The sequence below is a fragment of the Pseudonaja textilis genome, chromosome 16, assembly GCF_049901715.1.
Source record: "Pseudonaja textilis isolate UNSWEBS1 chromosome 16, rPseTex1.2, whole genome shotgun sequence".
Lineage (NCBI taxonomy): Eukaryota > Metazoa > Chordata > Lepidosauria > Squamata > Elapidae > Pseudonaja > Pseudonaja textilis.
The window spans coordinates 2,419,768-2,434,387 of record NC_142005.1 but is presented as its reverse complement, the minus strand read 5'-3'; the positions used below and the strand labels follow the sequence as shown (position 1 = coordinate 2,434,387).

Here is a 14,620-nt window from a genome sequence, read left to right as displayed (position 1 = left end):
AGATGAGTACTATTTAGCTTGTATTTTATTTTCTGATTTTTTTTTGGCCAATATGTAAGACAGAGCATTTATTGTTGAGATTTGAAGTTGCCATTTGTTTGACCATTCTGATACATAGTCAGTCTTTTTGGAGGGTAGTAGTATTGTCTGTGGTGTAGAACAGCTTTACATCATCAGTGAAGAGAATGCAGTTGCTCTTGATATGATCACAGAGGTCGTTTATGTAGAGTTTGAAGAGAGTTGGTCCTAAAACACTGCCTTGGGGGACACCACTGTTGACAGGTACAGAATTTGATAGGACGCTCCTAATTTTGACCATTTGTTGCCTGTTTGACAGGAATGCCTCTATCCAGTTATGCAGGTGTCCAAAGATACCATAAGATTTTAGTTTTAGGATTAGTTTGTCGTGTACCACTGAATCAAAAGCTTTACAGAAGTCTATGTAGATTGCGTCTATTGCTTTGCCCTGATCAATTTGTGTAGTCCATTATTTTTGCAGTGTAAGAGTTGCAGATTGCATGATAGTTTTTTTCTGAAACCAAATTGTTTATTAGAGAGTAGGTTGTTTGTCTCTAAGTGGAGGATAATGGATTGGTTAATAATTGATTCCATGACTTTACAGGTGACGCAGCATAAGGAGATTGGTCTGTAATTTTCAACTAGGCTGGGGTCTCCCTTTTTGAAGATGGGGATGATCGTGGCTTGAGACCATCGTTTTGGCAAGGAGCTGGTCCTGAAAGATTTTTCAAAGGTTATGCTCAGAGGTTCAGTTATGGCAGTGGGTAGCTTTTTTAAGAAGTAGGCACATATTCCCTCCGGTCCAATAGATAGGGATGGTTCTAGATTGCGCAGTGCTTTTTCAACAATGTCTTCTGTAAAATCAATATGTATTAGATCATTGAAGTTGTCTTTAATTCGACTAGGAAGTACTGGGCTTGATCCCTTGCTGTTTACAAATACTGAGCCAAAGAATGTGTTAAAGAGGTTGGCTTTGATGGTGTCATTGTTGCAGTCTTTGCCATTAGGTCCTTTCAGGGGTGGGATGGACCTTGAGTCTTTTAGTTTGTTGTTTACAAAATTGTAGAAAGCGCGGGTGGAATTGGTGCATAGAAGGTTTTCCTCTTGTTTAATGTGATAATTGGTGCATTCAGTCTTTATCCGGTGGCATAAATTTTTGTATTGGCTTTTGAAGTTGGCAATGTGACCAGATTTGTTTTTCCACCAAAGTGAACTCTTTTGGGATTGAAGGTTCCTTATTGTTATGGGTAATCTTTTTTTTCTGGTTTTTGGTGTTGTTATTGGTACATATAGTTTGATGACTCTTTTGACTTCCAGTAAAAATATGTTGTAATGGTCTTCTACAGTATTGCATCCAGTGAATAGAAATTGCCAATCAAGGGATGAGAGATCGTTGTTTATAAGATCATAGTTGCCTTTTTTGAAGTTATAATTGGGGATCACATCGTTGTGTTGATTTTTGTGTGGACGTATGTTGAGACCAAAGTCAATCATGCTGTGGTCACTGTTGGAAAAGGGTTCTTTAATTTGTATTCTGTAAATTTAATTCAAACTATTGCAGAAGATGAGATCGAGGCAGTTGTTAAGCCTAGTATTGTTGGTTACTACTTGTTCCAGTCCCAGATTTGTTACAGCATCGTAGAAGTTTGCGTGTATGGGTTCAGTTTTACATTCGTTTAGGGTCCAGTTAATCTGAGGTAGATTGAAGTCACCAAGAAAGATAAAAGCGTGTGGACAGGATGTTGCCCATGTTAGTAGTGAATTTAGTTTGTTTACATGTTTGATGTCATAATCAGGGGCTCTGTAACATAGTAAGAACCGAAATGTGATATTTAAGGTCAGTTCACAGATAATGGTCTCAGGAAGAGCAAGCTCTTGGGTAACTTGGATGTTTTTTAGATGTAAGGACTTTTTATAGAAGATCGCAACAGCACCTCCTCTACGGATTTCACGATCTGATCGGTAAACAAGATAGTCTCTTACTGAGGTAATGGAGCCAGGGAGAGATGCGTTGAGCCATGTTTCACAGACAGATATGATGTCGAAACAAATGAATGGTGATTTTTTTTTCTTTAATCAAAGCAGTCGATTTAGCCGTCTCTGCTAATTCCATCAACATTTTCTATTTATCTGTCTAGCCTGCTGTGCGCTGTATTTAACACCAGATGTTGTCCCCTCCAGACAGCTTGAAGGAGTTTACCTTGGTGAGTTTAAAAGTTTGCTAGCTTGAAGCCAGAGGGCTTTTTCTGCAGAAGCCCTGTTGCTGACAAGGGTCAGTCCTCCAGGTCGTTCCTGGAAATAATTTGATTTTTGGATTCGTTTCAGCTCTCCGGGATCTGGAAGGTGACTGTGAACCCTCAGTGGCTCGGGTGGCAGCTGCATCATTAGAAGAACTATTTCGACAGTGTGGCCACAGGATAAACCCCGATCTAGTTAGTAGCCAACTCCTCGCCAAAGTCATTGGAAGCATCTCTATACAGCCCTCTGAGGCCCAGCAATAAATCATTTAAGAGTTTAATGGTTTACTTTATTGTCATTGTACCTCGTACGATGAAATTAAATGCCATCTTTGGTGTATATATATATGTGTGTGTGTGTGCGTGTGTGTGTGTGTGTGTGTGTTACAGCATAACTCTGGAACGCCTTGGCTGCTGAAATGTAAAGGAATGAATATATATATATTCTGAGGTTCTTGCGGGTATTTGTGGATCTTTGGTTATTCGGGTTTTCTCCCACGTAAGATTGGAAGATTGGAATCTAGGCAATGTTTCGATGAAGTCTCATTCATCATCTTCAGGCTTGTGTCTTCAGCTCTGTGCTTCTTAGAGTGAAGCACAGAGTGAAGCACTCTGAGAAGCACAGAGCTGAAGACACAAGCCTGAAGATGATGAATGAGACTTCATCGAAATGTTGCCTAGATCTTACGCGAGGAGAAAAATCGAATAACCAAAGATCCATATATATATATATATATATATATATATATATATATATATATATATATATATATATGCACTTTTGAAAGTGATAGTGTGCATTTTGGATTCAAGTTCTGTTAAAATACAGCCTGTTGTACTTCAAATGGATTCTACTGTACAGCACAGTGAAGTTGCCATGGTAACAGCTTCACACTACTCCACAAGGGGGCTCCTTCTGGAAAGGGGCTGTCAGCTGGGGCTCCATTTAAAATCCAAGAAAGAAAGACTTAGACTCCGTTAATTAGAAAAATATCTTTTACTGGAAATCAAGTGGTAGCATCAAAGGAATTCTGAATCTGAGGAATTGAGCGCGAAAATCACCTATACAAAACGATGGCAACGTTTTATACACTCAAGACCCCAAAACTTCCCACCTTCATCACTGCCCCATTGGTTAAAATGAGCATTGGAAAATTCTCAGATGATTTTAAGGATGATGCCTGGGCGCACAGTCTATCTCCATGGTAGTAACATGCTTAACAATTAATCATTTACTTAACATTTGCTTAATAGTTGCTATATCCTGCCATGTTTACACTAACTGGGGTGTTTTCTGGATCCTCATGACAACTGCCCTCATGTGGACTTATGCTTAATGGATTTTGTCTTGTTAGCACAACTGTATTTGTTAATATTTCATCAGGGGCTTCTCAGATTATACAGAAGAGAAATATACTAGAGAAAAATATGTCTACTTTTGCACTTTTTTTTACAGGAACAATTCTTACTTCTCTTGGATAGCCTGGGAAAGTGGTTCAGTGGTTCTCAACTGGGGCAACTGGAAGATGAGTGGCCTTCAACTCCCAGAATTCCCTAGCCAGCACTGTATGGCTGAGGAATTCTGGGAATTGAAAGCTACTTATCTTCAAGCTGCCAAGGTTGAGATACACTGATTTGGTCTAACACCCTGATCCATGTAAGGAGCTGTTAAAACATTCCCGAAAGAAGCTATGCTCTGTGTGAAGATCCCCAGTGAAAGGGAGCTCATGGCTTCCTTGGGGCAGCCTGTTCCATTGGCTCACAACTTGTTCAGTCAGGCAGTTTCTTCTGAGGTCTACCCTGAACCTCCTTCCTTGAAGATTTGACCCACCTATTTTCTTTCTAACCTGTTCTGACCCAAAGCTGGTTCCAAAGAAACAAACACAAAACAGAGGTAACAGCAAAACCTTTTAATACATGAATTCCTTTCCGGTGAAAAGGCTGTTTCAAACGAATTGTCTCTGATAAGAACGAGCCTTGCCAAGGTGGTGCAAGGCTGCCAAGAACAACAGATAAAGTTCCTAAACAATAAATCAAAGAGTCTCCAAACACCAACCAAGATATCCCGAACGTCCACAAGGCTTGAGTGCAAAAACGTCTTTGCTTCCTGCAAAGAACTCCGGTTTCTCAGCTGGCTTTTATCTCTTATGGGAGAGGCCATCACCTTGCAGCCTTACTCCTGAGTCACCTGTGCTGCTGCAGCAGCTCTTTTCTTCGGGCAGCTCTGCGTGCACGCACCCTGGGCACAGGCTCCTCGGGGTGCTCTTCTTAACTGCTGCCAGCCTCCATAATCTCCACGCCCTGATGCTCCTGGCCCCATCCCTGCCTCACACGCAGGCCCCTCATCCGAGTCCTCGCTCTCCGAGACCTCAGCCGTCCGCACCTGCTGCCGGCGAACCACAACATGGTCTGGGTCAATAGAGAAGCAGCCGTGGGCTCTAAAGACTCTCAAGGTCCATCTTTGCCTCCAGGGCTGTCAAAAAAACCGAGATGTGCTTCACCTGTCTCCTGGGCTCCTGTTCAAACCACCTGGGACAATTATCATACACGTCCTACAATCGCTGTCTGATGGGAACATGCCCCACCCTGAATTCTGCTACCTTCTTCCTTCAATGTTTTACTGCATATTTTGTTTAACTAAATAGTTTCAATGGTTTTTAATGCTTTCGTGGTTATTTCATTTTGGGGGTTTTTGATGGGCAGCTACATATATTTGTTCAATTTGTTCAATTTGAAATTGCAGTGCCCCTCCCACTAAGGGACGGTCCAATTTGCAGGGAGAATTGTGAGTGACAATATATTTTGCAGACGCTAGAAAGTTTCATTTCTTTGACATGTCTCACAAGATTGTCCTCAGCCTGTGGTTCTCAGCCCTTCTCTTGGGAACTGGTAAGTTGTGTTTCTCTTACTGTGTTAGTTCTAGCATTAGATGCAGATTCAAAGCTGGGCAGGATTTCTAAAGGAAATTTCTTGCTGCCCCAAAGAGCTGAGTTGGAAAACAACGTCAACAAGAAGGCAGATAAGATTGAAATAACGAACTCTAGCAGAAGACAGAAACTATTTCCTGCATTTTTCTTTACAAGCATAAGAAACATAAAGATAATGCTATTATTTATGCTTCGTATGAATATAATCTGTTACTCAACAGTATAGTCTAGATTAACAGGACTAAAAATTCAATTGCAGACTCAAACATAACAATAATGCTGGTCCAGAGCATGTAAGTAAACATTTTCAAAGTCATTTTATGTCGATTAAAATAACTACAAAACACTGAAAAAAATGAGAACCAAAAAAGTTAAAAATAGGAAACAGATTTTAAAACAGCAAAAAACCCAAAGTTCGGAGAATACATAAATAGTTCTGTAATCACCCCAAAATATATTCATTTAAAATATGCTTAACTAATATTTTAATCATCAAATGCATTTGCAAAGGTAGACAAAATTGTTAACAGCAGTATCTCTGTTCGGGTCAGTGAGGTATTTTAATACCGTTTTTGTATATGGTTAAAATGCAGAAACACTTTTTTGAAGAGTAGTGAAAGGAAATAAAACAGCTCGAATTTCCAAACAGCACAAAGACAAGAAGTGAAACACACAAAAATATCTCAATTCTGAAAGGCAATTGAAAAAAATTGTAAAAACTACTTTGGGATTAGATACTGAAATGACAACATGCTAAATTACCAAACTGCTATGTCGAAATCCGAGAGTATCTGATGGACCCTCTTCTGACCACTTTCTTGGATGCAGCTTCCATGAGCCCTGTCACCCATTTTTGGAGTGGTATTGGAATCGGGGGACACAGGGGTGTAGAGAGAGGACAGGACTTAAATTCTTGGTATTGATGAGACCTTCAAGGGGTGTTTGAAACCTTTGTACCTATATTTCATATTTCTAAACTTCCCATGTCCCTCAGAGAGGAACTGTAGTTAATCTGAGTTCATCCATGTATCAGAATAACAAGTTGGACTTGGAAGGGACCTTGGGGGTCATCTAGTCCAGCCCCCTGCTCAAGCAGGAGAACCTATACTATTTCAGACAGGTGCCTGTCCAGTCTCTTCTCAAACATTACCAGCGATGGGGCACCCACAACTTCTGGGGGCAAGATATGAATTCCACGAATTCAGATATCTCTCAGTCGGGGATATTGTGGTAGATCCTTGATTTTAATGAACCCGGGGACAATTTCCAAGTTGAACCCTAAAGGAGATTCGATTGAGGAAGATTAATGCCACCCATTGCTACAGCACATGTTTCATGCACAGCGTGCTTTTACATCAACGGCAAAGGAAATGTATTTGATTTATTGAGATCCCACTGTTAATATTTTTATAAATAATTCAAAGTGGTGAAGATATTTTATTTATTTTATTTTATTTGTCAATTGTTTACAAGATAATAAGTATAAGTGTATACATAGTTATGAATACATGAAATGGGTACATATAAGAAAAATAAAAGAAAAATAAAAGAAACAATAGGACAGGGACGGTAGGCACGTTGGTGCGCTTATGCAGGCCCCCTAGAGACCTCTTAGGAAAGGGGTGAGGTCCATAGTAGACAGTCTGAGGTTAAAGTTTTTGGGGTTTGGGGAAGTATCTAATACTGTGAATTCAAATTTGGGTTGGTCACTGGCACCAGAGATTTACTCTTCTGGTCCCAGTGGCCGACCCAAATTTGATTTTCATCATTATCCTGGGATATGTATATTTGCTTTAATCAATTGAAATGGCTTGCCTTCAGAAGTTGTTGTAATTACTTGTTGAGGATCCAAACTCTGTCAAGGATCTTGGGGTACTCATCTCAAATGACCTAAGTGCTAGAGCCCACTGTAACTACAGAGCCAAAAAGGCATTAAGAGTTGTTAACCTAATCCTATGTAGCTTTTTCTCTGGTAATATCACACTACTAACTAGAGCATACAAAACATTTGCTAGACCAATACTCGAATACAGCTCATCAGTCTGGAACCCACATTATGTATCTGATATTAACACAGCTGAGAAAGTCCAGAAATATTTCACAAGAAGAGCTCTCCACTCCTCTACTCGTTGCAGAATACCTTATGCCACCAGACTCGAAATTCTAGACCTAGAAAACCTAGAATTATACCGCCTTCGGTCCCATCTAAGTATAGTATATAAAATCATACCTTGCAATGTCCTACCTGTCAATGAATACTTCAGCTTCAATAGATACAAACTCAAGGTAAACTGCACCAAACTTGATTGCAGGAAATATGACTTCAGCAACAGAGAGGCCAATGCCTGGAATCCTCTACCTGGCTCTGTGGTTTCTTCCCCAAACCCCAAAAACTTTAACCTTAGACCGTCTCCTATTGACCTCACCCCCTTTCCTAAGAGGTCTGTAGGGGGTGTGCATAAGTGCACCAACGTGCCTACCGTCCCTGTCCTATTGTTTCTTTTATATATTTTTTTCTTATATGTATCCATGTATTCATAACTATGTTTTTACTTATACCTATTATCTTGTAAGCAATTGACAAATAAAAATAAATAAAGAAAAATACATAAGTTGTGAGAGCTCCACATCCCGGGAGGTTTTTAGGAACAAATTGAGCAGCCGTTTGTCTGGAATGGTGTAGGGTCTCCTGCTTGAGCAGTGGGTTGGACTAGAAGACCTCTAAGGTCCCTTCCAATCCCATGATTCTATGTTCTAAGTCCTGGCAATGGCATTAAAACTATGAAGAACGCAATATGCCGCCTTCCGAGAAGGGATTTGTCTGAAAGTGGTGTGAGTGGCTAGAGTGCCCAATCTTGGCCAATTTAAGACTTCAACTCCCAGAATTCCTCAGCCAGCATAGCTGTGACAAGGCTGAGTCTGTTAAAGTTGCCAAGATTGGACACCCCTTACTACAAGGTTTCTTGCTTAAGCAGTGGGTTGGACTAGAAGACCTCCAAGCTCCCTTCTAACTCTGTTTTTCTGTTCCTGGTTTGCAACAAGGGCATTGTGGAAAAGATGCACGCAAGGATATACAACGGGGGGCAGGGTTAGAGAAAAATAAGGAGCAGCCCATCCCGTGAGCAGCATGTGAGATATTTTAGCCTGGAGCAAACGCCACCCCAACAGACCAGGCATGGTCTCAAGGAAGTGGGGCCCTAATCTACAGTCACAGAGGAAGTTGGAAAGGAAGCATGAAAGGAGCATGAAAATGCAAAATTAGATGGGAATTTTCAGGGGTGGAAAGAGGATCTTCCAAACGAAGCATTTTGTCTTTTTCTGATAAGACTCTTCAGCATATTTAGTGAACGCAAGTTGCTGCAGATAAGGGGTGGGAAGACAGGAATAAAAACTGCTTGCTTAGATTAGGATGCAGCCTGTTTGCAAACGAATTTCAAACTTTCGGTTTTCTCTTAACTTTTTAGCAATTATGGATCTTTCAAAAAAAAACAAAACCATTCCACACCTTGCACCAATTACCAGCATTAGGTTTAGGGCATTGTTATTCTTAGTATAGAATAGAGCTGGAAGGGACCTTGGAGGTCAACTAGACCAGCCCCCTGCTCAAGCAGGAGAACCTATAACATCTCAGACCGGTGACTGTCCAGTCTCTTCTTAAAAACCTCCAGTGATGGAGCACCCACAACTTCTGGTGGCGAGCAGTTCCACAGGCTAATACTCCTCACTGTCAGGAAGTTTCTCCTTAATTCCTGGTTGTTTCTTTGCTTGATTAGTTTCCATCCCTTGTTTCTTGTCCTGCCTTCAGGGGCTTTGGAGAATAAATGGAGCCCACCCCTCTTCTCTGGGGCAGCCCCTCAAATACTGGAAGGCTGCTATCCTATCCCCCCTAATTCTTCTTTCCTTTAGACTAGCCAGACCCAAATCCCGCAGCCGCTCTTCGTATGTTTTAGTCTCCAGGCCTTCGATCATCTTAGTTGCTCTTCTCTGAACTTTTTCCAAACTCTCAACATATTTTTTCTAGTATGGTGACCAAAATTGGTTTCAGTATCGCAGGTGTGGCCTAACTAGGGTTTTATAAAGCGGCACTAACACTTCACGTGATCTTGATTCTATGTCTCTGTTCATACAACCCAGGTTTTTATTTACTAGAATAATACACGAATAATACATTGTTAATATTATAAACCTAATCAACGTATAATAATAACTGCCTGGGGACACAGTGGTTAAAGTACAGTATTGCAGGCTAACTCTGCCCACAGCCAGGAATTCGATCCTAAGGGGGCTCAAGGCGGACTCAGCTTTCTATCCTTCCGAGGTTGATAAATGAGGATGAAGGTGTTTTTCCAAAAGGACTTTCTGGGGGTTTTGTTCCCTGAAAACATTTTGCTTCTCATCCAAGAAGCTTCTTCAGTTCTGAAGCAGAAGAAGAACTGAAGAATGGTGAGAAGCAAAAGGGGGAAAAAACAAACAAGGAAGTTCTCTTGAAAAGCCTCGTTGGGACAACCATGACCTGGATGGTTGAGAATCTCAGAAGACCAGATTGTTGGGAGCATTATTCAAATCATGCTTCAACATTGTAAACTGACCAGAGAGAGAGAGAGAGAGAGCGGTAAAGTGCTATGGGGCAGCATATAAGCCTCAATGCCTTTGCTGTTAGATCTCTACTCTCCTCTGTTCTGTATTCTGTCAACCCTGAAGCCAATTTGGTGCATCTTCGGGGCTGCCGTAGCAAGGCTGGTTGGAGCTGTGGGAATGGGAGTGGGGAACAGAGAGAGTTGGGGATTATTATTACCTTTATTATTACCTTTACCTATTACCAGTACAACATATGTACAATGAGTTTGGCTGTGGTGCACCTCCACCACACAACTTGGTTGATCTGTAGCCAAAATAAAATTCTTTCTCTTGGGAACCAAAGACGTTCTCACCAGGTGCTGGGGAGGGATGGACTAAACTAGAAGTCCCCAAATTTGGCAATTTTAAGACGTGTGGCTGGAGAATTCTGGGAGTTGAAGTTGTGTGGACATCTTAAAGTTGCCAAGTTTGGAGATCTCTGGACTAAACCAACTGGAGTTGGGGCCCTGACCTGGTTGGATCATGTGATGGACACGTGGACTGGGGGTGGGAAGAACTTTGATTTTTAATTTGCGTGGGGAAAAACTCGGGACCTTCAGAGTCGGGTTTTCATCAGATGTGCCAATACGACACGCCTAATAAATCTGGATTTTGAGGAGAAGCTTTGGCCTCAGAGTTTTGATTGCATTGGGTCTGTTACTTGGAATTCTGACACTACCAGCAAGCTACCCCGACCCGAATTATCTTTATGTCACAATATAGAGTATTATAAAATAAGAAAAAGAAAAGTAAATAGAAGAACAGTGGGGAGGGGAACAGAAAGGGGGAAATGAAGTGAGGAAGGAAAGAGAAAGAAAAGAGAGCATTGACTTCTGGCTCTCTCTGTTATAGTAAAATAAGGCATTAACATCAAATCACAACGTTTTGCTTTTCCATAATAATAAGAACAAGTTATTTCATTACAACAAAGATCTATCCATCTAATCTATAAAACCCAAAGTCCGGGTTACTCTTTTTTCCACATCAAGCACTAAGTTCAGAAGTGGTTTCCATGTGGAAATAAAAGTGCTTATTTTCTTTCCTGTAATCGGAGTAGTCATTTTCGCCATTTCCACCAACTCCATCAACTTCTGCAACCGTTCTTCTGTAGTAGGAACTGAAGTGTCCTTCCATTTTTGTGCATACGATAGTCTTGCTGCAACAAATGTTCCATTTTTTTTCTCCAGTTCGTTTTCCATGAGACCCAAAAGGAAAATGAAAAGTTTCATTTTTATTTCTGTTTTCAGAATTAGACAGATAAACTCTACAAAGGCTTCCATACAAAGTTTCTTTATTGGATTGTAATAGGCATCCTCAAGGTATAACTCGCAGTTATGTTGAGATTCATCTAATGTCCAATCTTTGCATAGTTATCTTCATAGTGTGAAAATATAGTTATCTTCATCCTATAACGATGAAGGAAAGGGAAAGACACCAGGACGATGCTGGGGTCCAAGCAAGAATAAAGGAAACTCCCCAAACCTAACCAAGGGTCAGTTCAGTGACCAATCATGATTGAAGATGTGACCACATGACATGAACTACATTTCCCATGAGGCATTCTCTTAAGGGGACAGCTCCCAATTCCCAATTAACTATATACTGTCTGACCAGCACATGAATTATATGCCTTTTTTTTTTTTTGCTTTATCACATGTGCACCATAAATGTTAAAAAGTCCCTTCTTTATTTTTATCCTTCCAACATTCATGTGACATCCTTTATACATGTTAAATAATTTATCTGGTGTTAAATTCCAACGATGCATCATCTTAAACAAATTCTCTTTGAGGTTATAATTTAATGTAAATTCTAAACTCTTCATCCACATATTTTCCCATTGTTCAAGCATGACATTATGTCCAAAATTCCTTGCCCTCTGAATCCAAATTATCCCAATCCAACCCAAATGATCGATAGAAAAATAGCCACAAAAAGGCCCTTTTTATGGGGTAAAAGTGGGCCTCTTTCCTGCACAGTCAGGAAATGAAACCACAAAATAAGTCATCACTAGTAACAGTTGTGCAAACTGGCTGTTTGGGGTTTTATTTTCAGTAGCCGTGAAAGTCCTCTGAACAGCAAGACAGAGCCATTTAGGAACAGCAATCATTTTTTACCTTGGGAGTCAAAAAAGTCAAGATGGCATCTGAAGGGCTTTGAATGCATCACCACAACTGCCATCTTGACTTCTTTTGACTGCACTTTGTGGACGTCTCTGGCAATTTACTTAAATTAAGTAAATCAGGTGGAGATGAGGGGCAGGAGTCCCAGAATGGATCCACTTTAGATCCAGTTTCAATAGTCTGGTCCCAATTGTGGTTGTAAGCTAAGGACCAGCAGTATAAATTGAAAGCAAACTCCACGCTCCCTTCTACTAATGATGTTACCTAGTTGGGTCATAAAACATCTGCAAGAAAACCAACAAGCTCATGAAGAGCATGAAGGACAGGGGTGGAGCCTCGGTGGAACAGTGGTTAGAGTGCTGTACTGCAAGCTACTCCCACTGCAATTTGGCAGTTCAAATCCCACCAGGCTTAAGGTTGACTCAGCCTTCCGTCCTTCCGAGGTGGGTAAAATGAGGACCCAGCTCTGTAAACCACTTTGAGAGGGCTGTGAAGCACTATAAAGCAGTATATAAGTCTAAGTGCTATTGCTATTCTACCGGTTCGGACTGGTTCTATAGAACCGGTTGTTGTGATTCTGCGCAGTTCGGAGAACCAGCAAATTGTGCCCCAGGCTGGGCCAGCTCCTCCCCACCCAGTCAGTCCTTATTTCTTCCCCCCCCCTCATGACAATCAGCTGTTCCGATGATCAGCTGTGCCGGGATCCCCCTCGCTGTCTTACTGCTTCGACCAGGAGGCTTCCTTGAGGCCCAGGAGGCAAAAAAAACCCCGGGTAGTAGTGGTGGTGTGTGCTACAAAAAAAAAGAAGAAGACGCACACCCACCCAGTCACATGGCCGCGCCCATCTGGCCACGCCCACAGAACCAGTTGTTCAAGAATTTGAATCCCACGCCTGATGAAGGTTCCCTCGTTTCAGTCCCAAGCTTAAAAATACTCTCTTTTGCTTGAAATGAGTATGTGGCAATACTGAATCAATTCCCGTCCCAGTCATCCTCGTGACCTCTTGTCACCCTCCAGTTGGGGAAGTCCATCAATGGACATATATAACCCTCTCCCCGTTTCTATTGCTGTCACGAGCATCTTACACAGAAGGCTTTGTGATATATTCAGCAGCATTTCCTTTCATTGGGATCAGGTTTTGCATAATTTCAAATGCAAACTTTAAGTGGACTCTCTTCCAGTCACAGATCACAGGGGTATGAATGGGTTTCCTCTGGGATTTCTATAAGAATGGCCCAGTTGAGTCAGGCCAAACGACCATCCACACCCATTATTGCACTTCCGGATGGTTCACCTGATGCTGCTGAGATGCTTGGCTGGCATTCGGATGTGCCCTGGCCAGGAGTGGGCTGCTGGGGTTCACAGGGGTTTAGGAGCCCCTAGCTAAGATTCTGTGCAGTTCAGAGAACCCCAACTCCCACTCCTGACTGGCGCTGCCCACCCCTCCCCTCCCCCCTCTCAGGAGTCCCCATGCAACCCGTTTTGGATGCAGGTAAGTGCAGGGCACGCGTGGAGACTCAGGGAGGGTGAAAAAGAAAAGAAAACAATTATTAAAACATATAAATATCTTTTGGACTACAAATTAAAAGAAGAAACAGTTACAGAATCTATGATCATTTGGGCTAAAAATGTGGGTCATAGTATTGAATTAGATAACTGGGAACACATTTGGCAAACAAATTACAAATTAACCATGTCAGTCTCGTATAAAGGAAACTTATATAAAATGGTTCATCGCTGGCACCTACCTCCTGCGAGACTGGCTAAGTTGATGTTCCCCAACCTACCACCCAACTGTTGGAAATGTAACTACGCACGAGGAGCATATTTTCACATGCGGTGGACTTGCCCATGTGCTCAGAAGTTTTGGAGAAATATTAGAAATTGGATTTTAAATATAACAAAACGAAATTTAAAACTTGAACCTGAAACCTTTCTGCTAAGTATGGTAGATTTAAACATGGAGAAAAATTATCAATATTTAATTTTGCACATCATAACTGCGGCCAGAATAACCTGCGCACAAAACTGGAAACTGTCTCCCATTCCTTCAGAGGATATGGTAATTAAAAAAATACATGAATGCGCTGAGATGGATAGCTTAACCAAATGGTTAAAAAATAAACAAGATAGTGACTATTATGAAATATGGAACATTTGGTATGAGTGGTTAAAGAAAAGGTAATATTTGATATTTGGATAAGTGATGGAAATGACAGAAGATGTGCACTTAATCATAAACTATATAGAGAAATTAAAACATTAAAAGAACGAAGGAGTTATTGTAACGAGGCAGATCACGTCAATGATAAAGATCAGCTCCTTGGTCTTATTGGTGTTGAGGACCAAGTTATTGTCTCCACACCACAAAAGCAACTGGCCCACCTCATCTCGGTAGGCAGTGTCACCACCCCTGAAGATGAGTCCCACCACTGTTGTATCAATAACAATAACCCAAGACTGAGTTTTCCTCCATGATTGTATCTTAAGAAAGCCATTTGGGTGAGTGTCTTATAGTAATGAGTTACAGAAGTTTATCATGCACTGTGTGAAGAAAGTCTTTATAAGGCTCAGACTCTTTCCCCTTTAGACGATAAGAATGGACTTTGGAAAACTGGGTATTTCAAAAGGAATTCTTTATTGAAAAGGAAAAAGATCCAGGTGATGTTCAAAGCAGGGTCTGATATCCCTCCAGGCA

At 41.2% G+C, this 14,620-nt stretch overlaps 1 protein-coding gene across 2 annotated transcripts in view; it reads left to right on the top strand.

The window, feature by feature from the left end:
- Positions 1 to 5,012: 5,012 nt before the first annotated feature.
- The window catches only part of LOC113447504 (SLAM family member 5-like), a 49,032-nt gene continuing 39,424 nt past the window's right edge, over positions 5,013 to 14,620 (top strand). Inside the window, exon 1 of one of the 2 annotated variants that reach the window (XM_087914129.1) lies at positions 5,013 to 5,144. In XM_087914129.1, coding sequence (XP_087770255.1) covers positions 5,090 to 5,144 — 55 coding nt within the window. In that variant the 5' untranslated portion in view covers positions 5,013 to 5,089. The remainder of the gene's footprint in view (positions 5,145 to 14,620) is intronic. The other variant, XM_087914130.1, reaches the window with a different exon arrangement.